Here is a 24,169-nt window from a genome sequence, read left to right as displayed (position 1 = left end):
GCCTAATTAATCTTTGCAAAGCCCCTATTTAACTGTATGTTCTGATTTCAAATTAATGTAAAAGTATTAAAAATGTTGCACCGCTACCAAAGGTGATATTCTCATGTTTTGACACTTCTCAAGCGGGGAGCTCCGGGACGTGAGTGGCACGTGGTCCCTCACCAGTGAACAGCAACAGTGTGGCAGCAGCAGCAGGGCTGATAAGTCGTTCCAATGGAGGATGATAGCCGGGGTCCAGGTGGATTTCACACCACAACACGTCCCTGGACCTCTCCCTCAATGTGTTACACCCAGCGGTTCAAAGTGGGGCTCATCCAAACTACAGCACCCTTCACACAAACTGCCATTCCTCCTGCAACAGGACGAACAGGACTGTTGTAGTCCGCGGAGGCGTTTAACAAAGTTGAATTTCCAATATGGTAGGAGAGGTTGTTGTTGTTGAGCGGCTTGTTGTCATGTCCCCGCGGTGCCTGTAGTGGTGCTGTGAGGAGTCTGCTGTGGCTCCAGCTAAAATCCTCAGCAGCCTACCTACTGCTTGTAATTCGCTCCGGATAGCTTCTATTTCCATGCATCCTTATTTCAAGATACACCGAGCTCGATGAAGATAACTGTTCCTCTCCTGTCGCGAATATCGATGCACGGAATAGCCTAGCTGATTCGAATAGACATTTCGGCCGTCTATCTGGAGCGAATACCTTACACAGCCCATAGCAATTCAAGGTAAGCGAAGTCCTATCCAGCCTCGGCCTCGATTTCTTCTGCTACCGTTTCGCAGAGGCCTCAGTCGGCCAGCAGTTTTACGAGAGGTCGCTGTGCTGTCCAAGCTAACAGGCCACTCGCATATGACTTCATTATTTTACAAGTTGTGGCCTAACCAAACGACCCAGTGCCTTAAGAGGATGCGTAGAACGGCGCAATGGGGTCAGTTTGAAGTATTTTAGCATTTGAATGTAATATTATGTGGCTATACCTGATATCGATTATTACCGAGGCCTTCGATGTCAGGCCTGAAGCCTATCTAGACCCTTTGTTTGAAAGTATTTTACTATAATGTTTGCGTACATTAAAATCCCACGATTTACGGCGACAGTGTATTGTTTCCATCTGATGATTCCACCCGCAGGTTTTAAATAAATCATGACAGATACTTGTCCTTTACAGTGTTACTATTTGCTTATGTTTCCGTTTCCTGGTTAGCTACCGCCTACTAATTTATGTTTTTAGCTTCGCTAGCGTGTTAGCTAACAGGGATCATTTGGCTTTTAGCGATTGTTGTGTGTCGACAACAACTTATTTATGCCTCGAGATGGATCCAGCTGTGTTTAATTAACTCCTATATATGTTTGACGTAGATGTGTTTATATTATTATACTACTAAGTTGAGAATGTTAATCGGCTCCAAGCTAAAGCTAGCAAGCTAGCTCCCCAGGCTCAATCGGTAGTCACGCTAGCGGGCGTTTGTCACCGTATGTTGCCCGTCCGGTTCTCCTTATTTAGACAAAGGTGTTAATTTAAGCTAATCGGGTCAATATGATCGACTGAAATGTGACCAACATGCAGCTGAGCCGTCAGCGCCGCAGCTGTTTGGGAACCAACTTAAAAACACAAAGTTACGAGGCAGCAGCAACTAAGCTACAACTGGAGCTGAGCAGCTAAAGCGTCAACTATGATCACCGCGGTGTGTTGTGATAAACCAGCAGCAGTAGGTTTGTACGGCTGTTTATTATGACGTGAAAACAGATAGTGAAGTTCTCGTTGGCTCACTGGAGGAAGGAGACTTTTCAAATAGAGGAACGCCTGTGTTCAGCTGAGCTGCAGTGGTGCCTGCACACCAGCCAGTGGATTGTTTCTGGTTCTTAACTTTGTCCCGCAGACTGATGTCATTCAAACTGTTTCAACCGTGACATGTTGTCCTGTATGTGCTAGAATCCAAAGCCTCTCTGTTTACTAGCAGTTTCACAATAAGAGACTTTGACACAGGAAAGTTATACAGTCTGGGGGCAACTGTGCTTTGCCCTCAAACGAGTATCTTTATTCATTCACTTTGTTAAAGTATACTGAGGTAGCAACAATGAATGAACTCTTTGAATGTTTAATTTAAGTTCTGACTTTACACGACATGTTTAAGCAGCAAATAATATTTCACAACCATCTATTCTTTCTGAACTTTTAATCTGATTAAAGAACAATATTAATTAGCAGTTTATTGACACAGCAATCACCTGCAGAGGTGATGATATCCCTGCCTCATAACCCTGTAACAATGCAAGCACGGTTACCTCTTTGTTAAATGTGTTAAATGTTTGTGATGTAATTCTTGGTTTTCTCTGACTTTATCCTGTCAGCTGATGTTGTCAAGGACAAGAGTCACGTGATGTACGAAGGCAAACACATACACTTCTCAGAGGTGGACAATAAGCCGTTGTGCTCGTACAGCCCAAAGCTCTGCAAGCAGCGCAGACTGAACGGCTATGCTTTCTGTATACGGCACGTTCTGGAGGACAAGACGGCCCCCTTCAAGCAATGTGAATATGTGGCTAAGTACAATAGCCAGCGATGTACCAACCCCATCCCCAAGTCTGAGGACCGCAGGTCTGTATGATTGTCTGTATATGTGAGAGATTCCATATGTTACATGTGTGCACTGTGTGCTGAGAACCGTGTGTTCTCGTTTTCCAGGTACTGCAACAGTCACCTGCAGGTCCTCGGTTTTATCCCCAAGAAGGAGCGGAAAAAGAAACACGATGCTTTGGAGGAAATGCGCTCACGGGCTCACCTGGAGTCCGTGGCTCTCAACATAACTGTGCCCTCTCTAGCTCTGAAAGCTCCCAATGGCCTAGATGAACTTCCACCATCTCCCCCCTGTTCACGTCTGTTACCCCTCCCTGATGGGGAACTCCCGGACCCTTTTGCCTTTTATGAAGACGACACTGATGGGGAGGAGGTGGGTACCCCTCGGAAGGGCAATGCCATCAAGAAGAAATTACAGAGTCGGCTGGTGCTCAACCAGAAACTCTGCCACAACACAGACCTTTTCCAGCCACCCCCTGAGCACTTTAGTCCCTCCCCCGTCCCCCGGGTCCACCCCTCCTCACCGCTCAACACTCATCTCCCACGGCAGCCGTCAGGTCTTCTCCAGCCACCCCAGCACTCCAGCGCAACATCCTTCATCTTCCCAGGACAGCAGCAGGGTTTATTATGCAATCCACCACCACCTCAGTCAGTCAACTTTCTGCCTCCAGGGATGCCCGCAAATGCAGCACCCAGTCCAGTGCAACTGACTGGGCCATCACTTAGCAGGAAAATGCCTTTCGCTGCTACTCACTTGCCGGTCAGTTGTAAGGACAGTGGCAGTAGCAATCAGCGGCAAGTGGTTGTCATGCGTCCCACTGCCTTCTCACCATCTGCCAGCTGTTTAGCCAGGTTGCAACATCTGGTGCAGCTCTGTGCCAAGAGACACCGGGAGCATGGAGACCTCTTTCCACATCTAGGTATACATTTTTATGTATTTACCAACAGTTTTTCAAACTCTGTCTGTTTGTCCTCATAAAACAAATGGATGGGTTGCTCTAACAAGTTGCTCCTTCAGGTTTGGACTGGTCAGAAGATAGTGCGGATGAAGATGATGATGAGGAAGAGGAGGCCGAGAGATTTGTTCCTTATCAGACCTCATGGAGACCACAGAACAGGTTGGTATTAATACTTCACCTCCCAGCATGAACTTTAACCTGGCATCTCTTTGTTGTACTGACAGCTTTCGATCCCTTCCCAAACAGGTTGGAAGACGACTGCGGTTCCTCTCGGAGAACACGGTTACTTAGGCTCTGCTCGTACCTCCGGGAGAAATACAAGCACATGTGCAGGCAGGAGAGGGCAAGTATCCGCCAGAAGAGATACCGCTATGCCTTCCGCAAAGCCTTGCTGCATGCCGCCAGTAACAACCCAGACTGTGCTGGGCAGCTCATCCAGGACTTTGGTGGTGCCTCTCGATGCTCTACAAGGTATTAATATCATATCAGTCATTTTGCTATCTCTAATTAGAATACTGTCAGATTAACAGATTAACTATTTATTTCCTCCTTCATTTCCTTATTTGGAAAGCACAAGACACGACAAACGTGGAGTCAGTTTTCTCAGTGCTGCTGTTTGTCTTCACAGTGAGGCTCCAGTGAAGCAGGAGAACACGAACACAGGGACCTGCACGGGCAGCACCAAGGGCCAGGCCTGCAGCAACAGAGCGCTGCCTTTCACTCAACACTGCTTTCAGCGTATCCTTCCATGAGCCACACCACAGCTGGTCCCTACGTGCAGCACCATGGCTGTGACTCTGTTATCTCTTTCTTTTTTTTATGTCTTTTTGCGACTTTTTGTCTCTTTCTTTGTGTATACTGTTATGTACAAAATCCAGGCTCGAAGGAGTGGCACGATCACATCTATAGTATATTATATAATTTCCTTCACTGTTCCCTGTAGACATTCTATTGAATCGTTCCCAGCAGCTCTTTGCTAGTTGCACAGCCAAATTTGCAGACGGTCAGCAGTGTTCCATCCCGGTGTTCGATATCACGCACCAGACGCCCCTCTGTGAAGAACATGCCAAAAAGATGGTGAGCTCGGTGTTTACAGGACAAATTCAGCACTTTGGGCCTTTTCAGTTAATTGCTGAAAGATAGATGAGAAGATTCATGGATTTCACTACCTAGCTCAGTATTAAGACTGGAAACAGGGGGAAACAGATGGCTCTGTCCAAAGGTAACGGAATCTGTCCAACAGCATATGTAAGGCTCACTAATTAACACCTTTCTAGTATTCATTAATTCAGCAAACAACTGAGACTCCAGGAAGTTACTTGTCCTAAACAAGAAATAGTCTGATCCATAACCCTGTGTAGAAACTGGGATATTTAGTTTTTATACACACATTTTTGTTCAGATTAAACTAACTATATACAAAATATGGGGGAGTTACATACACACAGGGAGGAGCTTATAGGCTAAAGGCACCTGCAAAAAAACAATTTATTAACACTACATACATGAGAGGGATTTTAGTCGTCTCATCTTGCTCTGGAATGAAAACAAGTTGGCATATATCCCTTAATGTTATGTTTTTTTTATCTTGATTGTGACGATTCATTGTGATGTTTTGATTTCATAATGTCTCATGTCGAGATGACTCACCGTGCCTCTCCGTTCATTCCGCACAGGATAACTTCCTGCGTGGAGATGGAAACCGACGAGTGCAGCACCACGCGCAGCAACAGCGAAAGCCACGTAAAAAGACCAAACCCGCGGCGCTCACCAAAAAACACAAGAAGAAGAGGAGGAGAGGACCGCGCAGGCCTCAGAAACCCATCCCTCCAGCGTTGCCACAGGGGAACCTGGGAATGCCTTCTACAAGCCTAGCGATGCCCTCACAGGCCAGCATCAGGTGGGCTTCAGCTGTTGAGTCAAAGATTAAGATCCACATTCCAGTAGAATATATATTTCATCACCTCTCCTTGTTGTTGCAGGAGCCCTTCAACTCCAGACCTAAGTACAGAGGAGCTCCCTGACGACATCACCAATGAAATGGCAGACATTCCAAATGACCTTGAGCTGAACCAGGAGGATTTCTCCGACGTGCTGCCCAGACTACCTGAAGACCTGCAGGACTTTGACTTGTTTGAAGGTCCCTACAGCTTATACTTGTGCCCCACTCTGCTTATTATCTGTATAATAACAAGTCCCCTTCTCTGTGATTTCAAATCATAATTGTAGCATGTGTGTTTGTGTGTAGGTAAGAACGGGGAGCTCCTGCCCACCACAGAGGAGGCTGAGGAGCTGGTGCGTGCACTGCAGGCTATGGGGTCATATCCAGACTCTTTAGTGTGCCTGACCTCCCTGGGAGACCTGGCCCCATCTGAAGGAGTGGACCATCGAGCCATGACCGTGTTCCCAGGTCCGGTGCAGACGGGGACCATGGGGGATCTGCTCAGCAGCCGCATCCCTACAGAGAATTTCACCAGTCTTGAGCTGGAGGAAAACATACTGCAGTCGACTGGGGGACACTTTCCACCCTCGCCGCCGTCTCAGCCTGCTAACCAGCCCCCAAGGTCATGCTCCAACCTGACCTCATCTTCCTCCACCGTAGCCCCCGCCACCACCTCACTGCTCACTCAGACCTCGATAGCAGAGCGAACGTTTTCTCGGACACACACATCCCACGTCCTGGCCAAGTCGGACGTGCCCACGTCGTCTCCCCAGGGCAGCCACTACAGCAGTGAGCATGTGCCATCCCCATACAGTGACCACATATCCTCCCCCCATACCGCCTCTTATCAGTCTGACTCCCCTCTGCTGCTGGAAGTCCCTCTCAGCGGGGTCCCAGGACCCCCACGCTCATCATGGAATAATCTCCCTCTTCCACTCACTGACCCCACACAGTTTGGCAATCTCATAGGATCGGAGACTCATCTCATATCCACCTCCCTGTCCACTCCCCCCGCCAGCACCACCCACTCTGTGACGCTGCAGCCAATGGCTGCGCTCTCAGCGATGCCTCAGAGTGGTTTGACAGGTCTAACAACGTCCCCCGCCCCCTCGTCCTCCCTCCCATCGTCCTCACACGATCTTCTGACCTCCACACAGCCCAAGCAACAGCTCCCTCAGTTCAGCGCGGCCTTCGGTCATCAATTGGCCTCCCACAGTGGCATCCCGAAAGATGTGCAGCCCAGCCACAGCTCCACAGCGCCTCCTGCTGGCTTCTCCATAGTTAGTGCCACTGCTGCAAGTGCCAACAGCGCCACACCACCCTTCACGCAAAGTAAATGAGAGCAGGCGGCCTGTGGACTCAGCCACCTAAAATTTAGCCGACTGGCTTCAGATTGCCCCCCCCCTCTTCACCTGCTACATGTGTGCAATGTGGTTCTAGTGCACTATTTGAAAATGAATTTGCACAACCTCAGATTTTCCTCTATTTTCATTCTTTTGCGGTTCCTTCGGATTTGAAGTCAGCTTGAGTCCACTCGTGTGATGCCTTGTGGTCTCGTAAGCAGCAGGTTAGAGTCAGATTTTGTGATTACTATAAACGGGTGAAAATTGGCAGACGGACCTGAGAAGAGATTATCTGTGTCACAGTGCTCAGAATCATTGAAGCTTCAGTCGGTGGTCAGTTTGCTTTGCCAGTTTAAGCCTTGCTCAGATGGCCATTGCTTTGTTTTTAATTTCTCCACCTTTTTCATACACTGCCCCCGCCCCCCCTCCGAGAAACCGTACAAGTTGTGACATCTATGACCCATCACGTTTCAAGCTATTTAACTGTTATCATGATATAGAATCTTACCGAGTCAGATTTCACAGTCATGTGAATTTACCAAAAATACTTTTAAACAGCTGTTTTTATATTGTGTATACTATATATGTGCTCATTTATTTGTTTGCTCAGACGTCAAAATCTCTGACCTCACCGTTGGTTGTGGGACTCCGAGTGGCCTAGTAGACACTTGAAGAAAAACATAGTTTCTTAAAGCAATAAACACATTAACATAACTCTAGCATTGCAAGATATTTTATTGGTCTCATTACATGTAGCTTCACTCGCTAAATCCGGACTGCACCGAAAACCTTTGGCCTCTGGACACAGACCCACGATCAGGTCGGCCTAACGTCTTGTGGATTTGTGAGGCTAATAAATGAGTTTCAGTGTTATAGCATGGGTAATGACGGGTAATCCAGGGATTTAAGTGTCTACTATCGAAGGTGCTCTCTGATCCACACACACACACACACAATGGTCTTTAGTGACTTGCATGTCTCCTAAAAGGACTCCCACTATAAGACGTCGAGGCCTTGAATTGGCACTGGAAATTGACATTTTACCCATTAGCTCGGTGTAGTGTGATATACACATGTGTTGTCGAGCAAATCTGAAGCAAAGCATCGTCTGTTTTACTCAAGTCATACAAGGATTTTAAAACTAAATGATGCAAACCCACAGTCTGGATTAGATGTTTGGAGAATCACAAGGACACAGCAGTACAACCATGGCGTTTGATGGTATATTAGACATTTGACAGAGCTGTCAGACATTGTTGAGTATTAAGTATATAGAGTAGCAGTCTCTATCTTCGGGTTTGTTGGTGAATTATTGAGTAGCAATGGATTGAAATTGTATTTTTGCAACGTATCCAGTGGAATCTGTCTTGTAGAATGAGTCTCTTGTTTTTTAATGGCTATCAAAATGGTGGTAAGTTCAGTTGTAAGTCCGAGGGATCAACGTTTCTATGCTGTGTACGCCGTCATTATGTTTTAAATAATGTTCTGATGGAGACTGTGTTTTTTTGATAGCTATTAAACTCCAGGATGAAGTTTGAGATTGCACGGGGCTGTGACATTTTGTGTGAGGATTATAATATCAATATTGGATCATGGTCATTTGGTTGTATGAAACATTGGAATATATGCATCGCCTTTTCATGTCATTATGTGGAGATCAACGTACAGTATGTTGCTTTTTTTCTATATAGATTTGCACAGGAGTGGATGAGGCCGGCGGTTGTTTCACATGTCCCGTGTTCGTCTTTTCCTCTTTTTCCTTTTCTTCCTCCTCCGCTTGGATGCTCATTAAACAAACAGGTGCCATCATTACCAGCTTTTAGCCTGCACCACACTGCTCTCTCCCCCCCCCCCCACCTGTTTCCAGCTGTGAGAAGGCCCAGTTCTGTCTCTTCCCTTCCAAAGAGAAAAACACACGTTACCAAGTGTAAACCTGTAGCTTCACCAGAGACGACGGGGCTTCTTAGTGACTGCAGTGTTTCTCACAATCAGGTTGGAAGGAAAAAAACGAAATCTTTGCAAGGCAATACTGTTGTATCCACATTACATGAGATAAGTCGCTACACCAGTTTACTCTCCCAACAACCACGTAGAACAAAATTCACAGGGCTCATAGGCACATGTAACTGCTTGAATTCAGAGATGGCTGACAAATTCCTATACTCATTGAATGTACTGTATTACTGTTTTTAAGATAGGATGAGCTAATCTAGTCACCTTTTGTTATTGGTCCTTGTTTAATTTGTCTAAGGTATTTTTTGTATACAAAGGTTTACATTTTTATGTATATTTTTCTTGTGTACAAATTATGTAATATGTGTACAAACACTGTATGTAATATCTGTATATAGTGTGAGAAATTTGATCTTTTGTTTTTGGATGTATAAATAAAACTTGCTGTGAGGTATTTGCTGACACAGTTTAATGTTTTCTTTTGCTTACCAGACACAAATTATTCCCACTATACTTCGACAATGTTGATTCCCAGTGTCCCGATTGTGTCCCACAAAAATCAAAACCCTTTTTTAATGTCACAACTGTTATGCTGCAATATTAATGTTACTTTTTCATAACCTTAGTTATTTTAAACACCTCAGAATTCACATTAAATACAATACCTATTCAGCAATTGTTCCCTCTGAACCACAATTTGTCTTTCCACTAAATGATAATCCAGAAATTATTTTAGTTAATCTACTGATTTACACATCATAGAACTGACGGCTGTTAAAATCTTGCTGTTTTTTTACTTGATCTGAAGCCGTTTGGTTTTCTGCTCCTTTGTTGTACTTGAAGATGGTTGCAGAGTAATTTGGTTGCATATGTCTAGTAGCCGTTAAATCTGTCCTTAAATCCAAACAGAGAACTCAGACATTCGAAAAGAGTTTGGAGCTTTCAGTTTGTGCAGTGTCACTGGGACTAGACTAAATCATTTACTCACTAACTAATATCTCTAAATATGTAATAATAAACTAAATAACCTTGATTAACTTGTGCATTTCAAAACCATACCACCATCACAGGATACAAGTTAATTACAACTAAAAGTGTAATAAGGTAGAGGAATCAGGGAGGGGGATATTTCCAAAACACTGCAGGTTGACTTGTACATTTCACATTTAACCTGCTCTGATCACAGGCAAACACATTTTAAATAAGGTCTAATGAAGATGTAGGACTTGGTCAAATAAAGGCAAAACTGTTCAAATTTGTATTGAATTTTTATTTTCCTTAACCATTTGACAACTCCCAATAAAACCCAACAGCACTGGCCTGATTAGCATGAACACGTATACTGGATTATAAACGGTCAGCAGAGTCACACAGCATGAAATGTACCTTTTAAGTGATTGCTATCCAGTGTTTAGTGAAACTCGAGCACATCACCGAACCTAACGTCGACTCCCTCTATTACATAATACCGCTTCTCTTGGGTTATAAAAATAGTTCAATAGAATATATGCCTACTTGTGCTAAGAAGAAATGACTTCTCGCCATCACACTGCTTTCAAACTGCCATACGACAAACAAGGAGGAGGAGGGGTTACTGCGACATACTGAAGCCTTGTTAAGTACCATTATAAAGAAGAGGTGTACAAAGTGCAACATATAAAAGATAAGACATTTCAGACCGCGGAACGTTGAAGGTGCAAACGATGGTGATTTTGTCTCACAGTTTGGGGAGGAGGGCAAACGTGGTTCACTTCATATGAGAAGTTTGAATAAAAGAGTCATTTAAAAGTGAAATATAGAACGGGTATGACAATTGTTGAGTCTGGTACCTTTTCTTGATTTTATTTGTACTTATTTGACCGTTACTCATTCAACTGTAATTCCATAATAAGCAGACAGAACAGAAAGACGTATACGTACTTGGACATTCATTGGAAGAGTTGCTATCAAAACGCTGATTCCTACGTGTTTGGGGGCTGAGAGTGAGATGAGACGGACTTCACAGTAAATATCAAACTAAAGAGAGCAGCCAGTTATCTTAACTTAGCATAATACTGGAATGGAGGAAAGAGTGAGTCTTACTCTGTCCAATCAGCTGTTATTGAGCAGCTGCCAGGCCACCAGTAGAAATTCAGTCATGTTAATGGTTCCAACAGCACTGCTATCAAATCTTCAGGGTTTGCTGACGTGATTGGAAATTCAATTATACGTTTATCATTATTATATACAACATCAGGACTGTTGTACCCATGACCCCACACGATGAATCTCTCTTTTGAGAAGTTTTGATCTTTTGTCATTTGTCTTTTTAAGTATCGCCACATGTGCATTTTAATACAGAGGGAGGGGAGGGGGGTAATCACAACAAAAACATTTGCTCTAACATTTTAAAGCTGACACTATTCATTCCATTCACAACAAATACTCTAAGGCTGCGAACTCTGTTCAGGAATCAACATTACTCCAGTGCTGTAGAAGTATGCTACAACGCATACTGCTCAGGCCGACCAACCAACGGGCTCCGTCATGCACATTCATTTTTAACGAGTCAGAAGTAGTAGCAGTGCCGCTGGTCTCTGAGCGCCTCCTGGCTTTAATATGTACATCTGAGAGCAGTGTCGTCTACTGTGTGAGAAGTCTGCGTCTATATGCATTTACTGTACAGCTGAAAAAACTCACACACGTCCCAAATGGAAAGATACAGCCAGGCAAATGTTACACTGCATCACCAACTCCAGAGTCCAAGCTGTGAGACTTCAGGTGGACCTTTTTGTCCCAGGTAGTTTGGTGCATACCTGCAAAATACTGTAAGACTCCTGCTACTGTTTTTATGGCTACTTTGTTTATAGTAAAAGGCATTTTATACTTGAAGTGCAATTAAAGATGTAGGTACGCTGAGGAGATAGTACCACTGCAGCTCCTAGGAAGACCAACAGAGTCTTTATGAGTGATAAAATACATGATGGCGTCGCCCTGTAAATGGAATGAATGGACGAAACCTCAGTCTATCTGATCAATCAAAAGCGCACAGCAAAAAAGATGGGAATGAGGCAAAGTCCAAAGAAAACCAACACCAACTCAAGGCCTTGTGGAATCAGGACTGGAAACAGAGCATCCAGTGTTAAAAAACTGGTGTGGGCTTACATGATCCAGCCACTTACATTCTCATACATTATTACAGCCACAGACAGAGTGTGAAACCAAAAAATTAAAGAGAATTAAGAAATACATACTAAATCTAAACATGATAGAGGGCAGCCATTTTCATTCATTGGATGAGTACTTAGAAATCAAAGATCGATACACAAATGAACAAGTACAAAGGCAAGGCAATCTCATTTATGGCCATTTTAGTCTCTCAAAATATTTACCTCACAACCATTATCTACAGTCGCATTTGGCCATTTGTACACAGTGGTTCCATTACAAACACTCCATTGTTTTTTCATGAATCTGTAGAAATTTGCTTATATACAAGTTTGTACAACCACCCTATAGAGCTCTTTCCATCTCCCGGAGGACCCAATCCACTTAAAGCAGGATACCTGAGTTTTCAAAAGAACGCGTCAGCCCACTCCACACTCTTCACTGCAGGATATCTCACACAGCCACGCACACATGCACAAGATTAATTAAGCAAGAAACTTTCTCCAGAGTGTAAACCTTCGTGAAAAAAAACCAGACTCACCAAAAACCCAAGTCCTTGCAGAAAAGATATGGAACACCACCCTTAAAATAAAGCCTTCGTGAAGGAGGTATTGAGAAGGGACATCTTACAGCAGTTGGCAGTCATGGTGGCAGCTCACAGGCTGGCCACTGACTGTCCTGAATGGGACCCACTGGTGGTGCGCTAGCCTAAAAACAGACATTAAGTAGGGCCAGGATTTGCTTCAAGCAAATGAGCGACAGAGACCTTCCTGGGAGACTTCATCCTGGCTGTGGAGGTCAGAGGAAAAGATCTGACTGCGGCCACCAGGGTGGAGAAACAGAGCGGAGCTGGATGTAGCTCCTCTCACTGAGTGGCAGCTGCATGTGGCACAGAGAACCTGACAGAAAAGGAAAGAAAATATTTACCTACTGAAACGGCCGCAGGTTAAAACAAGAATAAACATCTATGGTAACAGCAGTGACTGTAACACATACACTGCTGGGAGGATAATGGCTTCATCACTATTCCTTTGTCCATGTGGAAATACATATGATCCTGTACTGAAGGTGGAAGAAAGTTTATCTCCTATACAGTTCCCATTTAAAAACTTTTGTTGGTGAGGCTCAAATCTATATGACCCGACCTGACTAAACTGGTATCTGTCCGAGATTAGCTTCCTACTGAAAGACCACATTAGCATGCTAACACACTTACAGCTAACATCCAAACATTAAGCATGTTGCTAACTATGTTTTGAGGTATATAGTCTTAAACAAGTGTTTACTGTTGGTCACACTAAATGAAAATCCATGCAATCACTGCAAGCTATTCAAGTCTACACTCGAATAACCAAGAATAACCAGTATGAATGTACAGATCTTTAGCCTTGCTAGTGACATGGCTGTAGGGTTGATGTCGGTTTGTTATCCTGTCGACGAATCACCATTGACATATCTCAAAACCTATTGGATAGATAATTTCCTCAAGTTTGTGCACACATTCATGGTCCCCAGATGAGCACAACTAACTCTTACCACTAGGAGCACCATAATGAATAAAACATCTGTACAGCTGCTGGGTGGATCGCCATTCGCATCTGATTCAGACAGGACTATGATCACTTCGCTGTTGCATCCACACACTCGAAGTTTAATCAGGACAAACTTTTATTCTGACGTTCCCATCAGTCTATGTTGTAAATAGGGCTCATTTGCTAAGCATTAAGTTTACCAACGTGCTCCTCATAGAGCCACAAACCTTGGCTGTTCACAGGTTTGACAGCTAATCAATGCAATCCACTTAATTCTGAAGAGACATTTCCTGTGGAACAAAGTCTCAGACTGATGGACCAATAGACTATGGAAATCCCTTGATGCTGTTAAATATGGCTTTAAATGGGGAATTAAACATTAACAACCTCACCTTAAAAACCTGTTTCAATCTCAAACCATTTTTTAACTTATCCATGAGAAATAACAGTATAATGTGATATAATGATATGAACTTGAATTACCTCTGAAGTCTCTGCACTAGTTCAGCCACCAGCGAGTCACAGATGCCAGGGTGTGTTTCTTCTGCCAGGAAAATAGCCTTCCGTAGCTCCTCTGCAACCTCTGGCTTCCCATTACTTGTCTCACTCTTTTCTCTCAGCTGTAACCATGACAACTTTTAGATAACATTGTAATGGGATGGTCTACACAAATATTGTATCTGTTGAGTATTTTTTAACAAAGATTGGATAGATTTAATACTGGCAGAGCAGCAAAGAACTTATTTACATGTACTTTGATAGTTTTGTTTGCAACTACCCATGCAGCAAAGAATAGTTAGTAACATTACCTCAGAAAACAATGGAGAAAATATTGATGATAAGCTTTGTGACAAAGGCCTCTTTGGACTCTCCTCCACCTGGAAAGGAAGATGGGTGAAAAGGGAAATCTGAGCGAGTTCCGACACAAAGGAAACCTACCAAGTAGAGATGCTCCACCACAAATAAATTATATTCTTCCTCTACAGTGCTGTCGAAACTCACCTCTGGCTCAGCAAACTGTGCTGCCCCATTCAGAATCTTTTTCCGGTCCTTCTCCGTGATGGTGTTGAAAATCCAGTTTTCATTGGTGGCGTCGCTGCCTCCAGAAGCTTGGTCATCTGGCTCGCTATAGTGACACACGATTTTAGGAATCTCATTAATGCAAGCAGCTGCTAGTTTTTCCTTCAGGCTGAAAACTTGCTGTGTCTTGATATTCAATGAGCTGGATAATGACGGTCCGGAACTTACTCATCAGATCCGTCAGAGCTGGATTCATCTCGAGACTGCTCCGATTTCCACCTCTTGTATCTGTCGATCAGCTCTGTCAGATAGGAATTTTTTTTGGCGTGCCTTACTATGTACTTGTGCTTTAACAGCTCTTTGGCAGTTGGCCTCTGAAGAAAACACATAACACAGACATGGCCGTGAATATCAAAATAAGAGTTTTCTTTGCATTGTGTAACAGAGTGTACGAGAGACTGTTTAACTTACAAAACTAGGCTCCTTATTTAAGCAGGCTTCAATAAATTCTTTCAGTGGTTTACTGAAGCTTCCTTCCAGTGTCGGGGGATTGTTCTTTGGGATGAGGAATAAAACCTTCATAGGGTGAAGCTCAGAGTGGGGCGGCTCTCCTTTAGCCATCTCTATTGCTGTTATTCCTAATGACCAGATGTCGGCCTATAAAACAAAGAGACAAGCGACAAAAAAATAAATAAATGCTTTTATCAGTGCAACAGAATCTCACACACTTTTTCACAAACACACCGACATAATGCTGTGTCAACTGACATTTAAACTGGCTGACTTTAGCTGCATTGGTGTGTTTGAGGAAGCTCAAACTGAAGATGGTGACATTGTGGTCGTGTTGACGAGCCACACTGACTCATTTTGTGGCTATTCCAAAAATATGTTCAGTCATTTAGGACCAATCACCTTGAAAATGTTCCACACAGCCAGTACATTTCTCAAATATCATATTGATACTAAGAGTCAGAAAAGTTGGTTAATCACTTCTGTATTTTCTTATGACCATCAGTCAACATCAACCTCATTCATACAGAAAACATAAGCAGTGTCAATTTCTCTTTGACACTGGTACACCAGAGCCTGTTTGATGGACCTCACTATGCTGATCTTAATTGGGCATAAAATGTTTGCAAGCATAACAAGTTGCGAAAGCCATGCTGGCTCACAGGACACCTATCCCCACAGATAAGCTCCGACTACTCCCCTAGGCTAAGTCCAACTCAGTTGATGTGCAGAAAGCTTTGAAAACCAAGCTGACCACAGAGATAGCTCAGCTGTCAGCTTCATAGTCACCTTACAGCTTTCCTAGGTAATCAAGTGTATAACCTTCACTGACACATTACTCACAGATGACATCATACATTTGAACATGTTCAGACCACATCATTAATAAAGCACTGAACATGACTGATCACAGGAAACATTGGGAGAATTTTGAACCTTTGAATCGTATGCAGACTGCTTTATAACTTCAGGTGCCATCCAAAAAGGTGTTCCGACAAATGTGTTCCTCTTTATCTGTGTGTCTGTCAACTGGCCGGCGACACCGAAGTCTGCCAGCTTCACTTCGCCTTGTTCTGACAGCAAGACGTTGGCAGCTGAAAGCAAGACACACCAGAAGATGACATTATTTTAGTGCATATATGAACATTTAGAACTTTAAAAAGACCAAGAACCAACCACTATGGTAATATAACAATAGTTCCTAACATCTGGCAGTAACCTTGTTTCTAAAATGGAAGATCACTGTTGGAAAAACGTTATTATCTGGCAAACTAAAGTGTTAACCATGTTGCCTAGTGTTTTTATATGCAACATAAAGAGTACATTGAAAATAGACAAGAGAACTACAGTGGGCTAGATGACTACAGTTAAGCCGGTGCTCCATCAATGAAACCAAGGACGCATTTGTGTTCACAAAGCTAGAAATGTGAAGCAACATGCATCCCAGACCACATACTGATGTGGTCTAAATGGTCGGATCTCAAATGCTTTCACACAAGTCTAAACAGAGCTTATGAAGCATATGCAAAAAAAAGCTGTATAAACTAAGCTCCTATCTACACAACTCTTAACAAAGCAACATATGTTTGCTTCAGTGCTGTAAATGTCAACGAATAAAATGTGTCTATTACCCATCACTGTTATACACAACGTTTATTTGATCCTACCAAAAGACACATCATAAACAGACTGCTGATTTTACACACAATATACATTTAAAAGTGAATTGTGGGCAAATGTTATTCAAATGAGTTGTGTTTGGATCTGATGAAAAACAATGCCCTGAAACAAGGTTATCTAATAATCAGACACTCAGTAATTGAAAAAAGAAAAAAGACAGATGCCAGAGCACAAAAAGTTGGACCCGCTTGTGGCTTAGACAAGGGTACCTTTGATATCTCTGTGGATTTTCTTTTCAGAGTGAAGATACTCAAGACCCTTGAGGATTTCTCTCAGGATCGTGGCAATCTGCGTCTCATCCAAGGCACCTGGTTCCAGCTAGAAGATATGACAACAGGTAAATGTGGGCTTAACTCCAAAAGAAGGCACAAATGTTACATTGCATTTGAACATAATTAAACTGTAATAATTGTCAACAAATGAAAAAAAACAAATTGTGGAGTTCGACTTACCAAATCAAGTGCTGATCCTCCACCCAAGTATTCCATAATAATCCATAATTTTGTACCCTGAAAAGTAAATCAGATGTTAGCTACTAGATTGTGTTCATAGCTTCAGCTGTAATTACGACAGATTACAATTTGATATTCACCATATAGGCCAAATTCCGGTGTGTCATTCATTTGCACAGTTTTTGAGTAGCTTAAGGTTGCACTAGCCTTGTCGTTATGTAAACTTCACCACTAACATGAAGGAAATATTATGACTTAGAAAAATAAATGTATGTGAATATGATAGCAACTAGGCATAATGACATTCAACATATGCTACATATCAGAGCACTTGTTAAGTACATGGCTTAATTGGCAATGATTAGTCCAGCGTGTTCAGTCTGTTAGAGAAACCGACACTTTAATATGAAAAGTCGGTTGACAATTGACCAACTTAAGTCTTATTTTGCCTCATCATTCATTTGTGAAGCACTTTGTACGGCACTGTATGAAAGGGGCTGTAGAAATGAGGTTTGATTGATCGACATCGTTATCAATTTATCGAACCAACACTCCCACTATTAATAATTAAATATCTCATTAGAACAGGCTGGTGTAAGCTTTTCCAGCAGCTGAGTCTACTCCTCATGAATCTGTCACATGCATTCACACTGAACAGGCAAAGCAGGTAGGTTAAAATTCAACCTAATGACAAAGTAAACCATAACAGGAAACCAGATGTACAAACAATCTTTCGTCTCAATCTCTACGCAGAAAATGAACAATCCAGATAAATTAGCAAGGTCTTATCTTCAGTGGGCAGAGCACTGAGGTATAATCTGCAGTATAGTATGATCATACATTATGAGAAAGGTTTTTAAAAACTAAGAGCACATCCTCTCTCTTTAGGTGTCTGAAACACCAGATGCATCTCATCTGTCTGATCCAGTTGTGCTCAGGAGTCTTGTGTAACACCATCACCGCAACTCTACATCTATGGATATGACATCTGAGTTTATTTGCTGTGATTTCCAGGTGCACTCAGTTGACTTAGGATGTCAAACTTACTCAGACTATCTCGGCTGCTGCTGCTGCACACACTGACAGGAGCAGTGACATCTTTTTTAGCCTTCCACAGATATACCGGTATCTGTTTTTTTTTCTTGATATAAAAAAAACTTTAATTTTACAGAATAAACCATGCAGAAAAATTGTATTCATGTTACATTCCGAAATTTGTTTGTTTTCATAATTCAAATGACTTATTTGTTTTTTTTATTTAGTTATATATATAAAGTTTAGGTTAAAACGTAAAATATCATGGCTAAATTAGATGGAATTTTAATACTGGATGATAAGACCATCTTAGGAATCACTGACTAGATTTTAATGTATATATTTAATACCAGTTTCTAAAATGTGTTAGTCTCTAACATGTCTTGTATCTTTTCAGGGACAATTAATGCTCTGCGTTTGGGAATAACTGCTTCTTGGAGAAGGAATTTGAAGCTGCTGTGGATTCGGTGAGGAATATGTTGTGGGCTACAACTTTCTGAGCCTAAACACACAAAAACAGATATATGAACTTTATAGTGGACATTGGAAATACAAGTCTAGATTGATGTTAAATATTTGTATTGTGTATGTGTTGAGATGTGGCTGAGATCATGACTTTCGACACAAATTGCAAGATTCAGGCACATGAGCAGTGTTACCAACCACTGCTGCCCCAACTGCTTTAGTAGAGAGTAAGCAGAGGAAAATCAGCAGGTCAAACTAAAGTAACCAACTTGTTTTTGTTTTAGAGGGCCAGCATGCACCTCGTTGTTAAGAGTTTTTTTGGGGAATAAATGAAACCTCCATTAACATGATCAATGGTTGCCACCACTACTACTAACCAGGCAAGACAAATCTGATCTAAATCCCAAAGAAAACTCCTATGGATCAAATAGCTACCAACATGTACTAACATTTGTTTAATAAACATATACATAACACACAAAACAAATGCCATTTTGTAAAGTACACACGAATAAAACTTAATTCTCTGTTTTTCATACAGCAGCAACTAATGGACCACCACGTCTCCTTACTGCTGCCAAGTACCACAGTAAATTATGTGAGAGGCTTTTTAGCACAGTCTCATGTGAAGTGAAAGTCTACTGTAATTAGAAATCATGTTTTACCGCAGAGTGATGCTGTGAATACATTTCTCACAGACTTGAGACATTTACATTTTCTTTTTTTGTCCTATGCTGACTTGAGTCGAGTACAGAGCAGCTGTTAGGCTCTAAGGGTTCTTACGGTAGTTTACTTTCACACTAGATGAATATTGCAGGGCCTGTACACTTAGGCCATGCTGCACTTTTCTATGCAATAAAGGGCTGGAATTCATTCATTGTTTACCCTATATGCCAGGGATTTTCCTGCATCGGTCGGTTTGGCTTGATTTGTACAGAGAGGAGCAGTGAATTACTGACAGATGAGTAAAAACTATTAAAAATTCAACTTTTTCAACAGTCCAAATGATGAAAAGACCCAAAAATGAAAAACGTAAGCGGACTTAAGGCCGAATTATAGTCGGCTTGTACGCACGCACACATGCACGCAAGACACGCAACACGCCCCTTTCGTGCCCTCTGGCGGCTTGCGTGCGTCCGCCAATTTTTTCTTACTATACGACAAAGCGACGCGAGCATCACGCAGCCCGCAAGGCTTGTGATTGGTTTGCTTACTACATCCCGTCCGGAGTCTAGTTTCCGGTTTCATGCCCCATAATACCGTGAAATCACTGAAGATTTAGAAGAACGAATACGGCTCAAATAGATGAGCACTTGGCAGAAGAGATCAGAAAGTATGATCACTTTAACCCGTCACTGACTGGCCGATTTGTCCGCCAGAAATAGGCTATGAGGAGCCGGAGTGGCGATCTAAATAAACAGTCGACAAAGAAGAAGACGTCTCTTCTTTGTGTGTTTTGTCTTCGACAAAAAACGTTACTCCGCCTAGTGTTCTGGCGGTGAATTGCGTTGCAACACACGCAACACGTTAGAGAAGCATAAACCAAAACGAGTCCGTCGATGCAACTGCGTGGCCTTCCGCGGTTGCGGTCGCAGGACTATAATTCGGCCTTTAGTGGAGCTGTGCACCGGTTCCCTTGGGGTCTGCCCTGGGCTTGGTGGCGCCAGTAAAAACCCTTTATGCATGCGATACCTGATATTAAAGCTGAAAGTCAGCACATGAACCTCATAGTCATTGCAAATCCAATCTGGTCGAGAACAGAGCAAAAGGTACAAAACATTTCAATGTCCAAATGGTAATAATCCAACAATGTCAGCAAATTAAAGCATTATGTCAATCAGGAGCTATGACAAGTTCACAAAATGATGTTCTTCTGAAGGTTAAATCTTACCTTGAGATAAGATCCAAAATACTTGGTGATAAACGGACTGTCACACTGGCTGAGAACAGTGATTTCCTGTTGAATGTCCTCTATGTCATCCTCTGCTTCTTCCAGATCAATAATTTTAATAGCTATAACTTTCTGAGTCCGATTGTCGATGCCTTTAAAAACTTCTCCAAAAGAGCCTTTTCCTATTCTCTCCAGCTTGGTAAATAGCTCCTCCGGGTTGGCTTTGAAATTCTGTGTGACAGGGAGATAATACATTTTAGTGCTTTTTAAATAATGCAGAACACATCCTGTTTGCTTGGTTTGTCCAACCAACAGTCTAAAACGTTGATATACAGTACTCAATTACATGACAAGGAGAAGCAGCATTATATTCTTATATTTGAGATGCTGGACCAAGAGAATGTTTAGCATTTTTGAAGAATAGTTCCCAATTAATTTGAATTATCTTGGCTACACTCACCATAGCAATTTTTGATAAGGTTAATAAACTTCAGAGTATGGCTGCTGCTTACTTTGCCTACATAATATACAAAGTCAATGCAAACACAGATAGTGGGTTAATACATCAGCACACGTATATAATGTTTTGCCAAAAATGTAGCCTGGTTGTATTGCAAAATCCTGTCAGCAACATTCTCCTGACTTGTACATTACAACTTCTGTACTTTGCAGTTTATCTCAGACCAATTTTGAGGGTTAGAGTAACACTTAAATCATTAGACAGCGAAACACAGACATAAATAAGGCTTGATGACCTCTCCCATAAAGGCCAAACAGAATCTGAAGCACTACCCCCTGACTTATTGACTGAACTAAATGGCTTATTTCCCTGTGGAACACCAAGGAGGGAATAATGGTCTTCTAGTTGGCCGCTTCAATTTCCCTTTGTGAGTCATTAGCCTAAACTGTCTGAGTAGTGTTTGCAGTGCCATACATTTTATGATAAAAGTTGTGCAGAAATGAGTCCATCTTGAAAAAATAGCATCTTTATTAAACATTTCCCAAAAATTTGAAATGCAACAAAATTTTTTTTTTTGCATTAGATTCAATAAGAAAGAATTTAGGCAATTAAGCTTGATGCCTAAGTTACCAGGTAACCCTGCCATTAGCAGATGATCTGTTGGCTCAGGCTGCACATTGCTCTAGAGTCCCCTCAGAGAATCGTTTCCTGTAAAAGAGCTAATGCATGGTGTGGTCAAGCCAATATGGAAGGGGAGAGATGAGCAGCTGCACTTCGAAAAACTGGCAAAGAGGGGGCTGCAGAATAATCGGACAGCGAAGGGAATTTACATCAAAGACAAAGAGGCAGAGCAGTGCAGAATAAAGCAGAGTAGAAACAACACTGACAAAATTACTATCAAAACACTGGTGTGGTCAGTCATCCAGGTGAAAATTAAAATGTCGAGGCCGACCTCTGTAAAAACAATGGGAAAATCCACAAGGGCACTGTGACCACAGACTACACAAGATGGGAATGTACTTGCCATAGCCACAGTCAGCAGGTTTACAGCAACAAACTAAAGCTGCCTGAACCTCGCTCTAAAAGCATGTGTTTGATGCTCTCCCATCTGCAGCATACAACTGTGTAGTCTAGTGTCAACCACACACCACAACCCTGAAAATTGAAGGCTTGCTGCCAGGTCTCCATCTGCTAACGCCGCTCTGCAGAGTAACCTGTGGTTTCAGCTATGCTGCTTTCCCTCTAAGCCTGTATTTGTCTGTGAATATACTAATGAAGCAGTCATAGTTCGAGAAAAATAGCCATATAAAAGGTGCTGTCAAAGGAATAATCATGCGTGTTCTGGGCAGGTTGTCAGCACTGGGACTGTAGTGTGACCTACTTTGGACAAACTCTTCAACCAGGATATGTGCTGACAGACAGCCAGTGGCATTGGCAGCCAATAAAAATGCACTTCACTGATGATGAAAGAATGACAAAATGTGTCAACATAGCTGAAATCTTTGATATTGTTGATGGAAGAAAGATTTTGATGAAAGTGCTAAAAACCATTAGTAAAGTCATTAGTTCTGGTCTAAGCTTTCAATACGTAAAGATTGACTGCCTTTCTCAATTTGATTTAAAATATTTGGAATATTTTTCCTGTTTCTCAAGAAATGAACACCTTAAAGACAGATTCGAAAATTCTGAATTTAACTCTTCAGGATTTTCTGACATTTTATAGATTGACCAATCAAATATATAATTGAATGATTGACAACATATTTGCCGTTTTATTTGCTTGGCTAAGTGACTGCCAAGCCAATTTTAGCGAAAACGAGACATATGAGACAATGTTTCCATCTTGTCACATGTGAGAATTGGCAGCTTCTTCTTATTTGGCAGCGCATTACGGTGTGTATCTCTGCGTTGATCACTGTTTGACACATAACACCACAATTTGGACACGGCAACTTGTGAAGGATTGTGAGGAAACTGCGACGTGCATGGATGTCTATGAATTATGATCAGTCTCAGTCAGAAAAAGGGCATTGTGGTTATACGACATTATATTTCACAACAGAGAGACACACAATAAGATGACAGCAGTGTTTATGGATAGCTTAGATCGCAGTCATTCTGGACTTTGACAAATAAGAGCCTTTATCACTGCAAAGCAAAGGTTGGCAGCGATGCAGTGGCCCTTGTGAGTTCAAGATAAAGTTATTAACAGGAGGATACCTCAGGTGCCGAGCTACAGGCGAGGCGAGACATTAGAAACAAGTGCTGTGGCTCTGAAGTAAAACAACTTGCCTCTGAAAGTTGGCTTTTTGAGTAATAACATCATGTATTTACCTGAATCCCCGTTAGTCCAATCTGAATAGGAGAGTGAGCCATGGCGTCAGGTCGGCAAAGATGACGCCTTTCCCCGCCGATCAGTTTGTCTTATCAGCTGTTAAACGTTGATTTCCTACGCGGGCCGACGCTTCGAATGACCCGGTCCGTGTTGCAAGCTGGCTAATGTCTCGAACGGAAATGTCGGCAGCTTCTAAAAAAGATAAGCTCGACTTGTCAGCTCGCACTTTGAGCTGCCTGCCCTCTCCCCACTCGCCTTCCGCAGTTAGCTAGCCGTAGCGGTGCTAGCTACTTTAGCAGCTAGTTAGCAAACAGTTAGCTGAACAGGTTTATCTCCCGCTGCGGTCTCTCACGGCGGGTGGTCAGCGGTTTCCCGACGCTGGGCTGGAGGTCTGGTCTGAAATATTCGCACGCGGTAAATGAATGCGCACTGTTGTGTGGTTTATATCGCTTGTTGTTCTGTTATCTTCTTACTTTTCCCCGTCGTCCGCCGCCATCTTGGCTAATGTTATTTTCATTTTCGGCAGGGCCAATCAAGGGAGGACGTGCACGTTTCGTCATTCGTAAACTGACGAACGTCACAGGAAGAAGGACGTTCTCACAGGTGCCAGACACACGCGGTCTAACAATGTTCAAGCTGAATAAGCAGTTTAGCAAAGTAACTAAGTACATTTATTAAAGTAACCGTTCAGGTAGCTCTATATTTTTTGTTACGCATTTGGTCACCACCATTCAGAGGAAAACTGCATGCTATTTATGTGTACATTAAAAAGAACATGGCAGTTAAGTTTCATTTTACTGCTTCAGCTTCATGTTCAAGTTGATTCCCTGTCATTGCCTTTTATAACTGCGGGTGGTTAAACTTGCACTACGTT

General features: G+C 42.5%; 2 protein-coding genes across 5 annotated transcripts; one reads left to right on the top strand and one right to left on the bottom strand.

Annotated features, from left to right (window-relative positions):
• The first annotated feature begins 134 nt into the window (after window positions 1–134).
• LOC128456100 (INO80 complex subunit D) lies at window positions 135–9,230 on the top strand. Of its 4 annotated transcripts, none has more exons than XM_053440151.1 (10): window positions 135–419; window positions 2,346–2,592; window positions 2,680–3,491; window positions 3,590–3,689; window positions 3,777–4,001; window positions 4,159–4,268; window positions 4,474–4,607; window positions 5,207–5,430; window positions 5,513–5,670; window positions 5,779–9,230. In XM_053440151.1, exons 1-10 carry the CDS (start codon window positions 221–223, stop codon window positions 6,810–6,812), a joined length of 3,243 nt encoding a protein of 1,080 aa, XP_053296126.1. In that variant the 5' UTR covers window positions 135–220; the 3' UTR covers window positions 6,813–9,230. The 4 variants fall into 4 exon arrangements, with proteins under 4 accessions (XP_053296126.1, XP_053296129.1, XP_053296128.1 ...); XM_053440154.1 differs by having other exon boundaries at window positions 152–303; XM_053440153.1 differs by having other exon boundaries at window positions 279–720.
• Window positions 9,231–10,017: 787 nt separating this feature from the next.
• stk24a (serine/threonine kinase 24a (STE20 homolog, yeast)) lies at window positions 10,018–23,815 on the bottom strand. The gene is made up of 11 exons (XM_053440156.1): window positions 23,295–23,815; window positions 20,501–20,731; window positions 17,110–17,166; window positions 16,867–16,975; window positions 15,914–16,071; window positions 14,939–15,124; window positions 14,696–14,841; window positions 14,450–14,573; window positions 14,257–14,325; window positions 13,931–14,067; window positions 10,018–12,814 (listed from the first exon to the last, which is right to left on the bottom strand). The coding sequence occupies exons 1-11, from the start codon at window positions 23,334–23,336 to the stop codon at window positions 12,781–12,783; spliced, it is 1,293 nt and encodes a 430-aa protein (XP_053296131.1). The 5' UTR covers window positions 23,337–23,815; the 3' UTR covers window positions 10,018–12,780.
• Between the last annotated feature and the right edge of the window lie 354 nt (window positions 23,816–24,169).

Source organism: Pleuronectes platessa, chromosome 14 (genome assembly GCF_947347685.1).
Source record: "Pleuronectes platessa chromosome 14, fPlePla1.1, whole genome shotgun sequence".
Taxonomy (NCBI): Eukaryota; Metazoa; Chordata; class Actinopteri; order Pleuronectiformes; family Pleuronectidae; genus Pleuronectes; species Pleuronectes platessa.
Note: the sequence above shows the minus strand (reverse complement) of the source record. Positions and strands in the feature narration are given on the sequence as shown.

Bases quoted from the DNA above. Each gene is read 5' to 3' on its own strand.
- LOC128456100 (XM_053440151.1), top strand. From the start codon at position 221: ATGATAGCCGGGGTCCAGGTGGATTTCACACCACAACACGTCCCTGGA. The intron at 4,269-4,473 runs GTATCCTTCCAT...TGTTCCCTGTAG, and splicing joins CACTCAACACTGCTTTCAGC to ACATTCTATTGAATCGTTCC. The intron at 5,431-5,512 runs GTGGGCTTCAGC...TTGTTGTTGCAG, and splicing joins CCCTCACAGGCCAGCATCAG to GAGCCCTTCAACTCCAGACC.
- stk24a (XM_053440156.1), bottom strand. From the start codon at position 23,336: ATGGCTCACTCTCCTATTCAGATTGGACTAACGGGGATTCAG. The intron at 16,072-16,866 runs GTACCCTTGTCT...TCTTGCTTTCAG, and splicing joins AATCCACAGAGATATCAAAG to CTGCCAACGTCTTGCTGTCA. The intron at 14,068-14,256 runs GTAATGTTACTA...TCATGGTTACAG, and splicing joins TTTCTCCATTGTTTTCTGAG to CTGAGAGAAAAGAGTGAGAC.